Source organism: Parasteatoda tepidariorum, chromosome 2 (assembly GCF_043381705.1).
Source record: "Parasteatoda tepidariorum isolate YZ-2023 chromosome 2, CAS_Ptep_4.0, whole genome shotgun sequence".
Classification (NCBI taxonomy): Eukaryota; Metazoa; Arthropoda; class Arachnida; order Araneae; family Theridiidae; genus Parasteatoda; species Parasteatoda tepidariorum.
Genome location: NC_092205.1, coordinates 67,622,923 through 67,641,671, shown reverse-complemented (window position 1 = coordinate 67,641,671; position 18,749 = coordinate 67,622,923). Strand labels below are relative to the sequence as shown.

Below are 18,749 nucleotides of genomic sequence, written 5' to 3'. Positions count from 1 at the left end.
AAAAATAAAGTTTACACATAGTAATCGGAAATTAATATTTAACTTATGAAAAAGACGTTATCAGAATCTATCGAATCATTATCGAGGGAGCGAGATAAAAAACTTCAAAACCTATTCGATTGCTGGAGAAAACAGAGAGGAGAAATGCGATAGTTAGAATGTCTCAGAGTTTCATCGGCAGTCAAACTGGTTTTGATGTTTTTCACCCCAATTGCAATCTGGATGCTTGGATTAAATTCTATCTTTAAAAAAAAATCATATTAGGAATTATCTAAGGCCATAAAAATTTTATTCATCATGGGAAATAATATAAATATGTAACAAAATTTAGTTAAACATACTGATTTTAAAGAACATAATTTTAAAATTATTTGGGGAGGCAAAATACATTTAATGTATGCATTACAACTTTGAAATATGTGAATTGTTAAAGAATTCGTTAATCGATTCGATATAAACATCATAAATCTTTCCATCAGAAATTTATGAATTCAGAAAGATCAAAATTTTGAATGGAGACATTGGACATTTCAATTTCATTGGACATTTCAATTTTCCATATTCTTTCTGCATTGAGGTACTTTAATCATTTAAAAAAATTGTTTTAAGAAAATTGGGAAAAAGTGACTAGTTGTTTATTTAGTTTAAGTGTCCATTTCTTTTTGTTGACTTGCAATGTGGCAAGTGGTTTTTGTCAGGTCTACCACTAACTTTTTTTCTATTTTTAATAAATAGGGAGGTAACTACTGTTTTCTCTGGTGGTTTACCGTATGAGGAGCAAGGTAAAACTTCAAGTCTAACTATCCAACAAGGAAGATCAACCACCGTGCTAGAGATGGATTACAGTATTGTTGATTTTATAACGCTTTGTGAAGCACCTTGGCATACAGGTATTTTCTCGAAACTTTGAAAGAATATAGTATTATGAACTAGTTTAAAATATTTAAGACGTACATTGAACATTAAAATGATTATCTCAAAAATTAATAATTTATTGTAAAAGCATTAAAATATGCCTAATATTTTTTTTGAAAAAATAATAAATAACGTAATTTTAATCCCATATGTAAAAGCATTTAAAATCGTAATTCATTCCAATATTAACTAGTTAGATAAATTAAAATACTCCAAATTCTTTTAACTTTTGAAAAGTAAACAAACGTTGAACGTCAACTTTATGAATGTTAAAATTAATAGTTTTGAAATGGTATCATTATTCTTTATTTAACAAATCTTATCAATATTTTGAAAACAAAAAATCAATTAACAATAAAAAAAATAAAAATCTTAAAAAAAAATAATGAAATACATTTTAAGATTTTTAAAAACTTGAATTCTTACTGAATATGGTTTAATCTTCATGCTTAAAATGCACCAAATAAGCTCTAAATCTCTAAATGTGTATTTCTTATAAATTTTTATTTTCATGAAAAAGTTGCAATAAAAAATAAGCCTGTGCATAGTTGGAAAATATTTTGTATTAAAATGGAAAGCTTGCATACCTGCCAAGTCTCTTGTTTTTTAACGAAGACTTCTGTATTTTCAAATTTCTCCGTATTTGTTGAAGAAATTTTAAAAAAATTATTATTTTGGCGATAAAATATCCACTGATGGCAAAAATACTTTCAAATACTCAGATGGTGCTATTGCCAGTACTGATGCTGAATGTTAATAGTTTAAAATCTTCTTTAGATTAAGATTTATATACATATTTTTTACTTCACTAAATCTGCTTATATTTCCAATTTTGAATTTCTCTTTTTGACTTACATGATTATGCATGATGTATCAAAACTTGACTCATATCCTAAAAAAATGCAGCTAGTAAAATCTCCGTTATTTCATTTCTCCAATGTTGGCAGGTATGAGTTTGTTTTTAAAACAGTGAAAAAAAAATTAAAGAAAAGAAAAGAGCATCTTCAACTTTCTTCTTAAGATTAAAACTGATTATACTTTTTTTTATCAGCTTTCAAAAGATAGTATCAGAACATCTTAGATCTCCAAAAACTCCATGTCAGGGACTCATTTTCAGTAATGGCAAAATATCACCTAAGTAAATTAAAATTAAATCATTTTTATTAAAAAAAAAATTTTTAAAGAAAAGTATTGTTTACCATGTATTTTTGTTCAACATATTAAAACAATGAATTAAAAATCTTTTGACTTCATTTGTATAAAAAATCGTAAGTAAATATTTTGAAATAAAATTATAAGTATGACTTTTTCTCACCAAGATAATTTATAAGCTTTTCAATTTTCATCATAAATTAAAAAATCAGAAGAAAATATTTTTAAATTATTGTTTCTTGAACTAAAACTTCTCTTCTCTGCTTCTTTAGAATCCCAAGAGCCGTATGCTATTGTGGTGCTTCTTGAACGTGATCTTGTTGTTGTTGATTTAACTAGTCCTGGGTAAATAGAGAAAACAATTTACTATTTTGCTTAAAATTATTTTCTTCATGTTATTGCATGCATATATTCTAAGTAGTTGAATCAATAGTGGTTATAGTTATTACACAGTTTTATTACAACAATCAAGCAATTAAGAAGACTTTAAAAAAACAAGATGCAGTATTTATTTCAAAATTTTAAGTGCTTATGTTTGATAAAGTAAATTTTGAATAGATAAAATTGTCCTTTTTAATGAACAATGAACTGAAATTTTAGCTATACCACTACATTTGTGAGTGCTGAATACCTAAAATTAAATTAAAATGAACTTATTTTTTTGGGGGTGATTTCACTACACCTTTGAAGTCACAGGTCATCAGGACTTCAGAATTTTTAAGTTCCTTTTTACTAGAGGCGGGTCCCTATTTAAAATAAGAATTTTCTACCTTCTTATCCAACTGTTGACGTATACATTCAAAATTATTCTATTTATTGATAGACAAAACAAAGATTTTGAACGAAAAATCAGTTATATTTGAACAATCAAGGCTTTTAATTAGGACTAATCAAATACCTGCATCAAAGAAAAGCAACAATGTTATGATACTCAAAATCATTCTTTATAAATATATTTAAAATTTGATTATAATTTTGACTACATGCTATTTTTCTCCACACTCTAGAATTAAGTTTAATGTCCCTTATATGGTTTTTAGCATATTTGACGTGTTATATCTTATATTAATATTTTTAAATAATAATTTAGTTGAAAACTTTTTTAAAAAAATCCAAGAAAAGAGATGGGTCGAGCTTGGTTGTTAATGCCGCACTTGAGTTACACTATTGGGTTAAATAAATAAATTAAATTGAAAATTTTAAATAGCACAATTACGCATCATATGATTATGTTTCGTATTGCACATTAAATGATTTATAAATTTATGCTTATTTTTTAAATTAATAGAATTCGACGTAATAAAAATTCGTTAATATTTAAACAATTAAATTTCGCAAATATTGGGAGTATAAATTAGTTCGGTCCGTTTTCAAAAGATGGCTCTGGCTATGAATGTTTTATAGTGACAGCTGGTTTCAGAGAGGTTAGACATCTGTGAATAATATTCAGTTTATATAGCTTTGCGTTTCATACAAAAACCCTGTTTTTTACTTTGTTGAATTTAGTCAAATTTTGGGGTAACTAAGCAGCATTTGCGGGAGGTTTTATATTTCTGCTTTAATTGTAAGAAAAGTGCAGCTAAAGCGCATCGAATGCTTGTAGAAGTTTATGGTGACAATGCTCCAACTGATAAATCATGTAGTGAACGGTTTTGACGTTTCAAGAATGGTGAATGAAGAATGGTGTTGTATACTATGAGCTGCTACAACCTGGCGATTCCATTACGGGTCAGCGATATAGGCTACAATTGATTCGTTTGAGACGTGCATTACGAGATAAATGGGCGGAATATGTGCAAAGACATGGCAAAGTTTTTTTTCTGCGTGATAACGGTCGTCCTCATGTCGCACAAATCATTTGGAAACGCTCAAATGGGATATTTCACCTCACCCGCCGTATTCGCCAGACATTGCTCCTTATGATTACTGGTTGTTCCGACGGATGCAGCGCGATTTGGCAGATCACCGGTTCACTTCTTTCGCAGAAATCGAGAATTGGCTCCTAACTTGGATTGCCTCAAAATACGAGACATTTTATCGATATGGATTCGAAAATTGCCTGAGAGGTGGGAAAAAGTAATAGCCAGTGATGGACAATACTTTGATTAATCTGTTAATTCATTTTGTTGTAATGCATTTTTTACCACAAAAAGCGGAACTAATTTGTACACCCAATACGTTATTCAAATATTCTTAACTTCATATTAGACTTCTGAGCCCAATAAAGAACATTCATTGCATCCCTAAAAAAAAAACCTAAATTCAAATCATTAGTAAAAAATATTGTTTTTTTTTTATGGAAAGAAATAAAGCTGATTTTAAAAACAGAGACTTCACTTACACATAATGCATGAATAATATTTTTGTTGGACTATTAAATTATCTACTTATGATATTTTCGAAATAATAATAAATTTTACTTTTTCTTTCAGTTTTCCTTGCTTCCAAAATCCATATCCTATGGACTTCCATAAATCACCTGTCACCTTTTGTGCCTATTTTGCAGATTGTCCTAATGACCTCATACCAGCCTTTTATTCTGTAGGGTCTATGGGCACCAAACAATGTGGCTGTTCAGAAAAAGTATGATTATTTCCCTCAGTCTTCCCATTGTTCTAAGTTAAATGCAACAGATTCTATTTAACATGCCTAAATGGGACATTCAAATCTATTAAGAATAAATCTGGTTAAAGCAGAAAAATATATATACGTTTCTAATTTCTGCAAGAAAAGCCCCACTTTCATTGTTTTAGTAAAACAATTAAAAAATGATAGTATGTAATAAATTACCCACATATATCCTGCATAATATTAAATTGCTAGGCAAACTGCAAAATGAATTTTAAAAAAACGGAACAGCTGTTAAAATGTTTGATCTAATCATCAGATTTCACATATTAACACATAATTTTATAGTTTCAGGGTGTAACTTTAAATATGTTAGTAATTAATTTATGCAGCCGACATTCTAAGTTATAAAAATGTAATGTGTAATAAATAAACTTTTTTCTCTCTATGCATTTGAAATTGTGTACTATTCTGAATTACTTTTAGTGTGGAGAGTAGTCAATCCAGTTTAGTCAAGTGATCCCAGAAGTTTAGTGAGATGATCAGTTGAATTTTTACATATTTTAAAACAATTATTTACTTATTTTTTTTCATTTACAAAAAATCCACAATTTGAGTTGCATTGGCTAAAAAGTTTTGGAATAAAGGAAATTAAAAACAAAAGGTGGATTTTTTAGAACTTTGAATTTGTCTTTGAGACTTTAGACGTAGTCTAAAGTAATGTAAAAACTTGAGAAACTTGCAAACAGTTTTTGATCATTATTAAATTAAATAAAAAATGATAAATAACCATGAAAAAAAATTTCCATCAAAATTTCTTCGAATAAACAAGTTTTATCATTATGTGCGATTAAGTTTTTGATTCTGTTAAATAGAAAAATTAAAATATAAATAGCCAAAATTTTAAAACCTTTCTAAATATGAATCCTTCAAAAAAACAACAAAAAAAAAAACTAGAAAATGATTTTGTGTCTGCTTTCTTAACTTTTCGATCATTATTAAATTAAATAATAAATAACCATAAAAAAAATATTTCCATCAAAATATCTTTGGATAAACAGTTTTATCATTCATTATGTGCAATTAAGCTTTTGATTCCGTTAAATGTTTCTGGATTTCTTTGCCATTACTAATATTAAAATATATCCAATTATTTTTCCTTTTAGGTTCAATTTATATCTGTTAAAGGTCAGCTTAAAATCCCGTTTAGAGGGAATCTACTGCATTTTATTTCATTATCTTAAAAAATTAAAATGAAGTTCCAATTTTATATTGATATTGAATATTTTTAAAATTTAACCTTTTAACGAGGCAAATATTTTAAATATAATTTTAAGAAATAAATGTTTCAAATGACTTTAGAGTTTATTTTATTTATTTAATTTGCTTTAGGATATAATGTAGATAAGTTTCTGAGCAGATTAGTTTCGGAGGAAATACAGTTTACAATAAATTTTAAGATTAATGACGCTGTTAAAGTGTAATATGCTACCAACTAAAGGGTTAATAACCATCTTATTTTAGGACTGGCCTATAGATGGAGGCGAGTGGGGTACTGCAACACTAAGCTATCCAGAAATCGTGATAACAGGGTACATTTATTAATTATTCATAATATGAATAATTGCTTTAATAATGAATATTTAATTAATTATTTCATTACAGACATGCTGATGGTTCTCTGCAATTTTGGGACGCTTCATCAGGTAATAAATTATTTCAATTATATTATTAGCAAATTTTTAGTTTTGTTAACTAGTTAATACTCCAGACCAAGCTCCAGTACATGCAAACCAGAATCATGATTTTTACTGAGAGTAATTTGTGTTTTAATTCCATCTAACTTTTAAAATAGTGAAATATGAAATATTCTCTTCAGGCCTCTGATTATTAAGATTTAAGTAAAAGTTAAAATTTAAGATTAAGTTAAGATTTAAATAGTGGCGTTAAAAATGAGAGATATGAAGAAAAAAAATGGTACATAAAATATTTAAGAAAATGTGTTTTGCTCAGCTTCATCCAATGATTAAATAAATAGTATAAGCACTCAAATTTTATTGTTGCAATACGAAATTTTCAACAATTTTAAATTATTTTTCTTTTTCCAGTTTCCTTTCAAGTTTTATACAAAATAAAAACTACTAAAGTTTTTGAAAGACCTAAGCCAAGAAGTATAGATGAGCTTGATGAAGATCCCTTTGCCATTGATAATGTGGCTTTTTGTAAAGACTCCAGGATTTTGGTTGTTGCTGGATCCAGTGGTCATGTTATTGTATATAATTTTAAAAAGAATGATGCCTCTGTTGACCTAAGCGTAAGTCCTTTTTTTTTCCTCCCCCCAATCAACTTAAGTAATTTTATTTCTTTTTCAATTTTAATGCTTGCAAGTTAACTTAACTTTTTACAAAAAACATTTTCAAAAACTATTCTAAATTTCTNCAGTGGGTATTTTAGGGCAATTTGTTTTTAGGGGTTTTTTAGGGTTATTTGTGAATTTTACTAGTTTAATTTTGGTTACGTTCTAATATCAAATTTTATAACTGAGTGTGTGAGATGTTAATATGAAAATCAATATGTTAAACCAAAACAAAAAGGTTAAGATTTAATTTTAGAACTTAACCCCTTTGTTGAATGTAACAAGCTATTACTTTGCTCGATGAACCTGTATGTTTGAATTTGGATTCTAATTATTTAAAATTTTTAATGAGCATGGTTTAAAAATAATGTCAAAGGATAAAGAAAAAAAGAAGTACGTACAAAAGTACAAGAAAGATTGGGAACACGAAAAGCAGTTTAAAGGTAAATTAATAGTACAATTGTTAGTCCTTTTTTTTTTAATTATCAGCACATTATTAATTTGTTGATAATAAAACATTAAAAAGTATTAAGGCAAACGTTTTCTATACATTATTTAACTTTTGTACTATTTTTTAATACTTATACATTAAGTTAAAAATTTTGGGTTTTTTAAAATTTTTTTAGGGGATTTTACAACGCTATCTGGGGATGAATGGTTATCCTCACCTGGCAACACTATAGTTAATACTCCAGACCAAACTCCAGTACTTGCAAACCAGAATCATGATTTTTACTGAGATTAGTAGAGATAATTTGTGCTTTAATTCCATCTAACTTTTAAATAGTGAAATATTCTTTTCAGGCCTCTAATTATTAAGATTTAAGTAGAAGTTAAAATTTAAGATTAAGTTAAGATTTAAATAGTGGGTTTAAAAATGAGAGATAGGAAGAAAAAAAATGGTTCATAAAATATTTAAGAAAATGTGATTTACTCTGCTTTATCCAATGATTAAATAAATAGTATAAGCACTCTAATTTTATTGTTACAAAACGAAATTTTCAACAATTTTACATTTCTTTTTTCAGTTTCCTTTCAAGTTTTATACAAAATAAAAACTACTAAAGTTTTTGAAAGACCTAAGCCAAGAAGTATAGATGAGCTTGATGAAGATCCCTTTGCCATTGATAATGTGGCTTTTTGTAAAGACTCCAGGATTTTGGTTGTTGCTGGATCCAGTGGTCATGTTATTGTATATAATTTTAAAAAGAATGATGCCTCTGTTGACCTAAGCGTAAGTCCTCTTTTTTTTCCTCCCCCCAATCAACTTACGTGATTTTATTTCTTTTTCAATTTTAATCCTTGCAAGTTAACTTTTCTTTTTACAAAGAACATTTTCAAAAATGATTCTAAATTTCTATATTAAGGGTAACCATTACAGAACACATGGTGTTGTGGCGTAACTACCACTACGATTATTAAACATCAATTCACTGGTATATAAGACATGCTAACTTGATTCAATCTTGAGGTTCCTTTTGATAGATCAAGGTTGGCATTGTCGATAAATCCGCCCCTACATTGGTGACTTGGATGTGAAGCGAATACGCCTATCTTTACAGTAACGCCTACTTTGATGGATGGTCCACATTGAACAGTTGACTATCTACTTGTGACTGCGACATTATCCACCTCCTCACGCTGTTGCTACTCAGTCTCGTCTCGATCAAACAAAACGTCAGCCTGCATACACTCGACTGCTAAATGCAACACAGGAGCGACTACGACTGTGAAGTTTATACACCTCTCACATTCAGCACTAAGAAAACCCGGTGACCTTAATCCAGCTCTCCCGGTCTTTCACAAGTACAGCAACTAGTGGAATCCGTTCATCGAATTCTATCCCTGATAAAATTCTGGTGGGAGAGTATTGTGGCGTAACTACCACTACGATTATTAAACATCAATTCACTGGTATATTAGACATGCTAACTTTATTCAATCTTGAGGTAAATTTGATAGATGAAGGTTGGCATTTTCGATGAATCCGCCATCCACATTGGTGACCCGGACATGATGCAAACACGCCTATCTTGACAGTAACGCCCACTTCGATCTGGTTACGCCTACTTCGATGAATGGTCCACATTGAACAGTTGACTTGCTACTTGTGACTGCGACATTATCTACCTCCTTACGCTGTTGCTACTTAGTCTCGTCTTGATCATACACAACGTCAGCCGGCATACACTCGACTGCTAAATGCAACACAGGAGCGACTACAACCGTGAAGTTAATACACCTCTCACATTCAGTACTAAGAAAACCCGGTGACCTTAATCCAGCTCTCCCGGTCTTTCACAAGTACAGCAACTAGTGGTATCCGTTCATCGAATTCTATCCCTGATAAAATTCTGGTGGGGGAGTATTGCGGCGTAACTACCACTACGATTAATAAAAATCTATTCACTGGTATATAAGGCATGCTAACTTGATCATGAGGTACCTAAATTTATTTTTTGAACTTATTAATTTTTTCTAACTGAATCAAAACTCTTTTATGAGAGAATTTTAAATTAGCTTTTTCAATGGAATCATGGCGTTTATTTTGATATACAAAATGTAGAAAAATTGAGCTTTAGTTTAATGAGTTAATGAGACTTAATACACTATCGAATTAGTTTTTATGTAAGAATGACAAAATAATAATAACTACGTGCTGTAGACTAAAAATATATCATTGTAGAAAATGCAGTTAATGTGATTATCATTCTTTGTTTTGATTGCATCCCAAAAACAACATTCATTTACTTTAAATTCCTTCTGAATAAGTCTCAGTTTATATTTAAAAACAATTACAGTTTTAAAAAGAAGTAGACATCAAGAAATACAGCACTTTTTTAAAAAAATAAATAACTAAGCTTGTCTAAAAATCATTATAAAAATACATGTACANAAAGTTACTGCTCTTGCCCTTCAAGCAGGATATGGGCTGTATGATTTTACCTCATACTATTAACTTTGCATGGTATTTATGTTTAGAAAAGACACGTATCTACATTTTTCTTTTTTGAAGTCAGGGTATCCGCTCTCCTGGAAAGTCATGGATTTCGGTATTGAACAAAATTTGTCATGAAATTTTACGATTTTTACTACTTTTTCAAAAAAAAAATCATGTTAAGTCATAGATTTAGGTCGCCGAAGAATCTAATTTTTAAAATGGAATTTACCCCCTCCCTCCCCCCAATTTCAAGGTGTTCCGAATATCTGAATTTGTGACAAAATCCCCACTCACAGTCATATTTGATTAAAATATAAAATGTTTTTATTGTGTTCTTTAAAAATTATGGTGTTCTTTCAAACAGAAAAAAACATAATTTCTAGAGCGAATTATCTTTTAAACTTTTGTGATATCATAATTTTTGTTATTATTTGTTTTTTTTATTTTATCAATTTAAATCTAGCTGAAGAAAGTCAATCATTAACGAATTTTTTTTTAAATTCCGAAATGAGAACAGAAAAATCAGGAGTATTTCTTTCCTTTCCGATGATCAAGAAAGGTATCTTTAGAATGCAATTCTGCAGGAAAAAAAAATTTTTGCTTTTGTATTTTCTTCAGCTATTTTATTGCTTCAGCTCTTTTTTTACTCAGTTTTTTTAAATTTAAAATCTATAAATATGAAAATGCAGAGTATAACAGTTTTGGTTATACCTATCATTTCAATGAATGTTATTATAATGCTTTTTTAAATTTATTTTGTGTTTTTTCGAAGAAAATAGTAACTTCGATAAGTCATGAATTTAAAAATCTAAAATGTAGCAGATACCCTGGAAGTTCCACTGCTTAAGAATTAATAGGCAAAAAGGCTCTGTAAGCATGACTTAGTCAAACTGAAAATCTATCATAAACAGCATCTATTGTATTCAGAACAAAAAATTAACTTATTGCATGCTTGAATATATTTTAACTTCATCACATAATCATGCCTTTTCCAGCGTATGATAACTGAACTTCAAATAAAAGCACAATAAAAAAGAACATTGCTTTTAATAAAATTTGCAAAAATTTGATACTATCAAATGTTTGCCTTCCATTAAATTTCAAACAAATTGTTTAACTATCTTTTCTCTAACAACATTCAATGCCTTAGCGAAGTTTTATGGAAAATATATATGCATATCTAGGTTGTTATATAAATATTAGTTATAAATGTGACAATTTTTTCTATTTATAATGACCTTTTAAAATCTTATTAATTCAAATGTCATTTTAATTAGTACGTGAAAATCTCACTATAGTGAGATTTTTCACGTACTAATTAAAATATAGTAGTCATAGTGAGTTTTATGATTTTACAGAATTCTATTAAATTTCAAACAAACTGTCTACCAATACTGACTGCCCTAAAGGCTGCCTTAGTCAAGTTTTTAGGAAAATATATATTCATATCTAGATTGTTATCTAAATATTAGTTATGATTATGGCTATTTCTTCTATTTATTATGACTATTATATTTGAAAACATATTGCATTTATATATATTTTATTGTAAAAACTTAGATAACATCTTTGCATTTTAAATTTATGAATTTAATTGCAGAGTGGCATATGGGAATGAGAACGGACTTGCCATTGTGGACATTGTTCAAAAAACATGCCTACTAAACATGACAACTCCTGATCTCTATGGTAAGAAAAATTATTTTAATACAATACTAATTAAAGTTTAATAGAAAAGTAAAGTATTTTGTTAACTGATATATATTATCTTAGTTGTGTATTAGATTAATTTTATATGTCATATTTTATTTTAATATGTTTTAAATACCAATGCATCATATAATCAATATCATTATTTCACTATTAAAAATACATTATCAATTGATTAACAAAATGATTCAGTAAAAGTTATTCAGTTCAAAATGATTTTTTCTTCATATATACTTTTAGCATGTACAGTGTGCAAAAATATAAACGGAATACCCTGATGTTATTTTAAATTAGAAAATCAGAGACGAAAACGTAATTTCTTGTAATAAACATACCTTTTATCTGTTGGATTTGAATTTCTAAGTGACAAAAATATGGGGGGTAGCCACAATCTAGAGAAAGGTTGTAAGCTTGGACCCCTTAATATTATTTTTTTCTTTCTGCAGATTTTGTTGAACTTTTTAAAAGAATTGAAAAGTACTTGCTCATTTTTATAAAATTGCATACCTTTATAAAATTAGTTATCTAAAGAAAATTCCAAACAAAAAATAATTTTTAATAATTATTTATTTAATAATAATAAAAAATTGAAGTGTAAGGGATATAAATTTTAAATCGTTTTAAAGAATGTATATTTTAATTGACAAAATATAAAATTTAAACGAAATGGGTCAAATATTTTAAAAAGCCGTATTTTTAAAAATCGATTTCTCGGGAACTATTCAACTTATTTTGTTTAAACACTATATTTTGCTATTTTAAAATTACATTCTTGAAAATGATCTAAAAATTTATATGCCTTACAATTCAAAATTTTTCGACTATTATCAATTAAAATAATAAATGCTAAATAATTACGTATCAAAAATAATTTTTTGTGTGGAAGTGTTGTTATTGTGTGCAATGTTTTTTTAAAAATTCACTTGAATATTTCTCGATATGGTTAAATACGCAAAAAGTACAACATTAAGGAGTTCAAACTTTTGATCGCTCTCTTGACCCAAACTATTGGAGAGCAAGATTTTACAAACTGCGAGTACATACCCCCCCCCCTCCAATATTAGGAAGGTTAGAAATCCAAATCTGTTAATAAAAAAGGTTTGCTTATTCAGAGAAAGTACGTTTTTATGTCTGTTTTCCTGAGTTAAAATTCTTGATGTCACTCCCCAGGAACCCTTCGTTCTAGTACGTGAAAATCCGATCATTATACCAAAAGTTCGGGTGCTCCTTTTTTTGTGCTTGCAATGTGCATCCTGTATAATAAAGTATTTAAGACTAAGTTCAGCAAATAATTTTTTTCCCAAGCGCAATCCTTATCTGTAAGTATCTCAACAATCAATCAGTCTAATTTAATTCAATAGTTACTAATTTAATTCAATAGTTACTAATTTAATTCAATAGTTACTAAATGTTAGAAGATGTTACTCTTTTGAGAGACATTTAAATTATTGAAGCCAAGTTCGACCTTTATTCCATGGTTTTAAACTCTTATTTCTTCATTTTAATTGCAAGTAATTTATATCATTTTAAGTTAATTGAATATTCACTCCATATCTATTAAATAATCAAATAAATTTTCATAGGTTAATAAAATCAATAAAATATATTTTTTTATGAACTCAATTTCTGCCCGATATAATGATTTTGGTTTATATACTCCGTATGGACATTTCAGGATCAGCCGACCCTTATCAAAGACTACCTAAATCTCCTAGAAGGACAAGCAGTTGTGCTAATTCAAGCTGTGATCAAGATCCTGGGCGCTCTCCATGTGAGGAGGTATCATTAAATAAACATTTTCAGTATATCATAACATTCTTAATACATAATTCTTCCAGTATATTATAACATTCTTAACATTCAGTATATCATATTCTTAATGCATTCATAGCCTCAATTATTGGAGCTTAAGAAAGCAAAATTAATTTCAAATGATATTTCATCCAATATTATGTTCTAAAATATACTACCTCTAAAAATGAAGCTGATCCCTGTCCTGACCAGAATAAGGCAAATAGAACCTTCGTTTTTATTCTTCTTTGATTCACAATTTGTAATAAATATTTAAGTGCAGGATTGAAAAAAAATTTTTAGGTTTTGTTATTAAAACTAATTATTTTTACCTTGAATAACTTAAAAGTTATTTTTGGCTAAAATAATTCGTTTTACAAAGGAGCTTTTAAAATACTCACCAAAATGTATGATTTAATAGCAGCAGTCTGATGGCGATGGTGCCTGTTTGAGTCCAACAAGTAGATCTCATCCTCATCGAAGATCCATGCATGCTGAAATGAGGCATGCCCGATCTCAAGGTATTTAATTCAGTATTTTCTAAGTATACATTTTAGTGTGGACACGAATTTTGTAATTCAAATTTTGCCATACATTTAAAACCTCATATCATGCAATAACATAATAAGAACAGCAGAATGATTAAAAATTTATTTTCAGCACAGTTATATTTAACAAAGATGCTTAAGATTATTTTACCTCAAAGATAAAGGAGAAGTTTCTCTTTTACTTGGAACTTTTTGTGATGATGATCAAATTGTGCAAACATTTTTACAAGGTTAACTTAAAGTTTAGAATGATTTGAAGAAAATAAAGTATCAGTAAAAAGCACTTCAAAATAGTTTTGTCGAACAAAGTTTACCATTCTTCATTTATTAAGTAGATATTTAAATGAAACTTTTCTCACCTTTGTTTTTATCCTTAATTTTTTAAAAAAGGTTTCTGTTACTGTAAAAATATTTCCTTGCTGTTTCTGTTTGAATATATATTGTGATGCCATTATAGGCAATACCTATTTCCTAACTTTTAAATTTATTTTTATTCAATTTTATAAAGAGCGAATGTAAATATTCTTACCTTCTAATAAATATAGCATGTAACTTTTTATTTCAAAATACAAGTGTATAACTAATTATTTATTTTTTATAACAAGTAAATATTGAAATCTATTCTTAACCTTTCTTTCTTCAATCATATTTAACAAACTTTCTTCAACCGATTAACAAACGCTATTAGGTAATTTCCAACAAACTTTTTGGCATTAAATTTACAGTCATCATTTAGGGGTTGGCCAATTTTTGGATCTCTCCCCTTGCCCTCCCTTAGATATTTGTTTTAAAAAAATTATAATATTATTATTACATGTGTTCTTTTCAGTATTTGTCAGGTTAAATATTTTGTCCAGCTCAAAAAATTATGTACTCCTGAAGAGTATATCTTAGAATAAGGCCATTGTATGTATAAGTCTTTTCATCATATTTTCACTTATCATATATTCATCGCATTCCTTGCATTTAATGAACAGATGTTAGTTAAAAGGTTCAGAAACATTTCTTTCAGATTGTAATAGTTTTGGAAATTCAATTAAGAAGTCATTTGTGAAATGCTGAAATTGAATAATTTATAGTGACTAATCCTTTCATCTTTTGATTGTGGGGCAAAAATATAGTGCAAGTCATTTTTATAATAAGTTTAGTTATATAAGGATTGTGTTCTATGAATAAATCATTGGAAGCCAATTTATATACTATATCAATTCCATGTATCAAAATATTCTTTCACTCTAATATAAAGAGTTAAAGTAAAAAAANATCCAAGTGGTCACCCACCCGCACACTGACCGTAGCCAGTGATGCTTGACTTCGAAGTCATTTGTGAAATGCTGAAATTGAATAGTTTATAGTGACTAATCCTTTCATCTTTTGATTGTGGGGCAAAAATATAGTGCAAGTCATTTTTATAATAAGTTTAGTTATATAAGGATTGTGTTCTATGAATAAATCATTGGAAGCCAATTTATATACTATATCAATTCCATGTATCAAAATATTCTTTCACTCTAATATAAAGAGTTAAAGTAAAAAAAATATCAGATGTGTTTATTTTACACTTGCAATTTTTTACTATCCAAACTTGTCTCATGGAATGAAAAATTTTGCTGTAAAATTATATCTATCTTTATACAAAATAAGGGTTGTGTATTATAATAATTTGCTTTTATCAAACAGTAACAAACTGTCTAGATACATGTTAAATAAACTAAATTGCTTATCACATTTTCTTTATTTTAGAAATAACTCTACTTTTATGCCAATTTCATTAATAAATTAGTAGTGTAAATATTAAGAATGGAAACAAAAAAGCCAGTAAGTGCTAAATTGAGAATTGCGAGAAAAATATATATATCAAACTTATAACAACAATGCTAATTAAAAATAGCAGGTATACAATAAGATAGCTAAATCAAGGTAGCTAAAATAAAATAAACTAATAAACTTTCAAATTTATTTTGATTCAGTAGCATTTAAATCTTTTTTATCAAGTATTAAAAAAGATTAGCATTTACATCTTTTTTTAAAATTCCATTCTTCATATATTTTAGCAGTTCAGTTCACTCTTAATAAATTTTGCTTTCTGTAACTTATAAGCTTTTTCAGAGAAATTTGAAAACACATTTTCAAGATCAAGGAGCTCCAGTACTTCAAGTATTAAAGATATTAATACCGAAGAAGCCCCTGCATCTGAATATGTTGTCTTTCTAAGATTCTGTGACTCTTATGGTGGAAAAACTGGTAAATACTTAATTACATACAACACTATTTCTGAGTCTAACAAATTTTGTTTCAAGAGATGTAGTAACAACGGTTTCGAAAGAGGGAAGCAAATTCTAATATAATATCTAATTTTAATGCATATTATTCGTATCATAACCATCAGCTTTATTCATTAATCGTCAACATATGTTTTCCTTTAATCCAAACTAAGTTCTCCACATTTTGTTTGATTAGTATCTAAAAGAGCATGCTAGCATGAAAGTTTAGTTTACTCTTACTAAATGGAATCAGTACATCACTTTTGCATTGAATAAAATAAGAAGAAAGCCCCTTTTTAATGAAAAAGCGATCTGGATGTAAATTAGTGGGGTGAAAGGAATCCAACTCACTCGGGAAAATCTTTTTTTAATGCATATAAAGCTTTATATAGTTGCAAGATTTCTCTGGCCATTCAATCTGTTAGCATGTGGCAATAAATATGCAGCGAATACTTCCTTTTTGTTATATTCAGCATTGACTTTTACATCTTTATCAGTTAATTTCAGAGATAATTTTCCGTTATTTGACACTGCAGCCCAAACCATTATAGAATCCTTGTTGTGAAAGTGTTGTACAGTTTGAACACTTTCAGGTATATCATCAAATGTTGCTGAATATATAACATTTATTTTAGCATTATAACTGTTCCATGCAAAATATTTTCTCATCAGAAAAGATTATTTTGCCAACACTTTTGCTTACGTGCTGGTTCAGCAATTTCCTACAGCTTTGAAACCTTTTTAACTTTTGGCCAGTTGTCAAACCTTGGACTTTTCATTTGCGATAACGGCAAAAACCCAGGTCTTTATTTATTATAACTTGCATACGTTTCTTCTGCAGCCACTTTATTAACAAAACATTGTGGATTGCGTCATATCGTTTCATGAATTCTATTAATGCGCTCTTTTGTACGAACTGAGCGTTGACGGCCATACCTGGATCGATCTTTACTGCTATTTAGTATCCAATAATCAATTTATAGTTCTATATATAAATGTTCTACTAAACCCAAGGGAATTTAATCTCTTAAAAGATTCTACCTGCAGAAAATCTGCAATCAAAAAGCTTTTTAATTATCAACCTTTTTGATTCCATCTTTAAACTGATTTTATTTTGCTTTAAAAAAAATCGTCTGCACTTATAGGAAGTACCACTCAAGGAAATAAGAAGAGAACAATTGTTTTACCAAACGATTAAAATTAATTTCTATTTTTTGGAGTGTTACAGCATTTAGTAGCCACTCTGTACATCATTTTCCATGGAGTATCTGGCTATCACAGAGATCTTTGGTTTTAACCCTGCTAACAACCAATAAAAATTTTCTCCCTCACCCCCTCTTCAAATATGAATTAGTATTCATGCTAGACTGAACAATATACATATAAAATACAGTAAATGACTAACGAAACATCCGTAATCAAAGCAAAATGATTAAATTAGGGATAGTTCCTTCAGTTAATTGGTAAACAATTTTGTAGGTAAACAACATAAATTTTAACAAATAATTGGTAAGTATTGAAAGTGAATCTTATATCTATACTGATTCGATTAATACTATTTTAAGTAAAATAGAAAATGTTTTCTTTAAAGTTAAAATATACAAATCATTAAGGATTCAAATAGTTACGGGTTTGAATAAATGTTAAAATTATTAATTCAAAATTCCGAACCGGAATAAAACAATTTCTCCAAATATGAGAAGATTTACTTTATGTTTTAAATATATTTATTTTAAAGTTTCATTTAGTCAAAAAATGTGCTTATTTATTTGCAGACAGTTGTCCAAGTCCTAGCCTATGGGTTGGAACGAGTTTAGGGTCTGCTCTTGTCTTCTTACTCATTCTGCCTCCTCCAGGAGAAACTCGCCTAGTACAACCCGTCATAATATCACCAAGTGGTAAGATTACACATTTTTAAATCTATCTTGTAAATAAAATCATATATTATTACTATTAAATTTGGAAAACTATAGATTTTTAAGTTAATCTTATATATTAAGTCTAATCTTAATGCATAAAATGTTTATTCAAAATAGCTTATTTAGTATAATTATTCACAATAATAATTCTTTATATAATTATAGGAATAGTTATATTTTTAGCTGCGTAATAAAATAACTTTTAATGTGGTAATAAAACAAACAAAAAAAATATAATATATTTTTCTACTGCAAAATATGTTATTTGTCAACATTAACATAAATTATGAACTTGACTTAATATTTTAAACAATTGAGAAAAGTTTTATGTTAAGACTTTCTATATTAACTTTGTACTAAAACTTCGAAGCCTCGGGGTTTCTTCCAATAGAGAGTAAGTTTCTGGGAAACCTTGGGAGATCCTTCTGGCATCCTGTCTTCCGAAAAATCTCCCTAGAACTATCGGTGAATCATCTTTCCGATTGTTGACGGGGCACGATTACTTACAGGTGCACTTGCACCGTGTTGGTCTTTCTGACTCTCCTAACTGTACTCCATGTGCAAATAGGGCCCATATGAATGGCG

At 28.4% G+C, this 18,749-nt stretch overlaps 1 protein-coding gene across 1 annotated transcript in view; it reads left to right on the top strand.

Annotated features, from left to right (window-relative positions):
• LOC107440064 (syntaxin-binding protein 5) overlaps nt 1-18,749 on the top strand; it is a 141,291-nt gene that overhangs the window by 115,774 nt on the left and 6,768 nt on the right. Inside the window, exons 10-23 of the mRNA XM_071188519.1 lie at nt 736-890; nt 2,340-2,412; nt 4,500-4,650; nt 6,160-6,227; nt 6,301-6,341; nt 6,744-6,986; nt 8,020-8,225; nt 8,373-8,427; nt 9,853-9,925; nt 11,533-11,621; nt 13,318-13,421; nt 13,855-13,954; nt 16,082-16,225; nt 18,021-18,143. Coding sequence (XP_071044620.1) covers nt 736-890; nt 2,340-2,412; nt 4,500-4,650; nt 6,160-6,227; nt 6,301-6,341; nt 6,744-6,986; nt 8,020-8,225; nt 8,373-8,427; nt 9,853-9,925; nt 11,533-11,621; nt 13,318-13,421; nt 13,855-13,954; nt 16,082-16,225; nt 18,021-18,143 — 1,625 coding nt within the window. The remainder of the gene's footprint in view (nt 1-735; nt 891-2,339; nt 2,413-4,499; nt 4,651-6,159; nt 6,228-6,300; nt 6,342-6,743; nt 6,987-8,019; nt 8,226-8,372; nt 8,428-9,852; nt 9,926-11,532; nt 11,622-13,317; nt 13,422-13,854; nt 13,955-16,081; nt 16,226-18,020; nt 18,144-18,749) is intronic.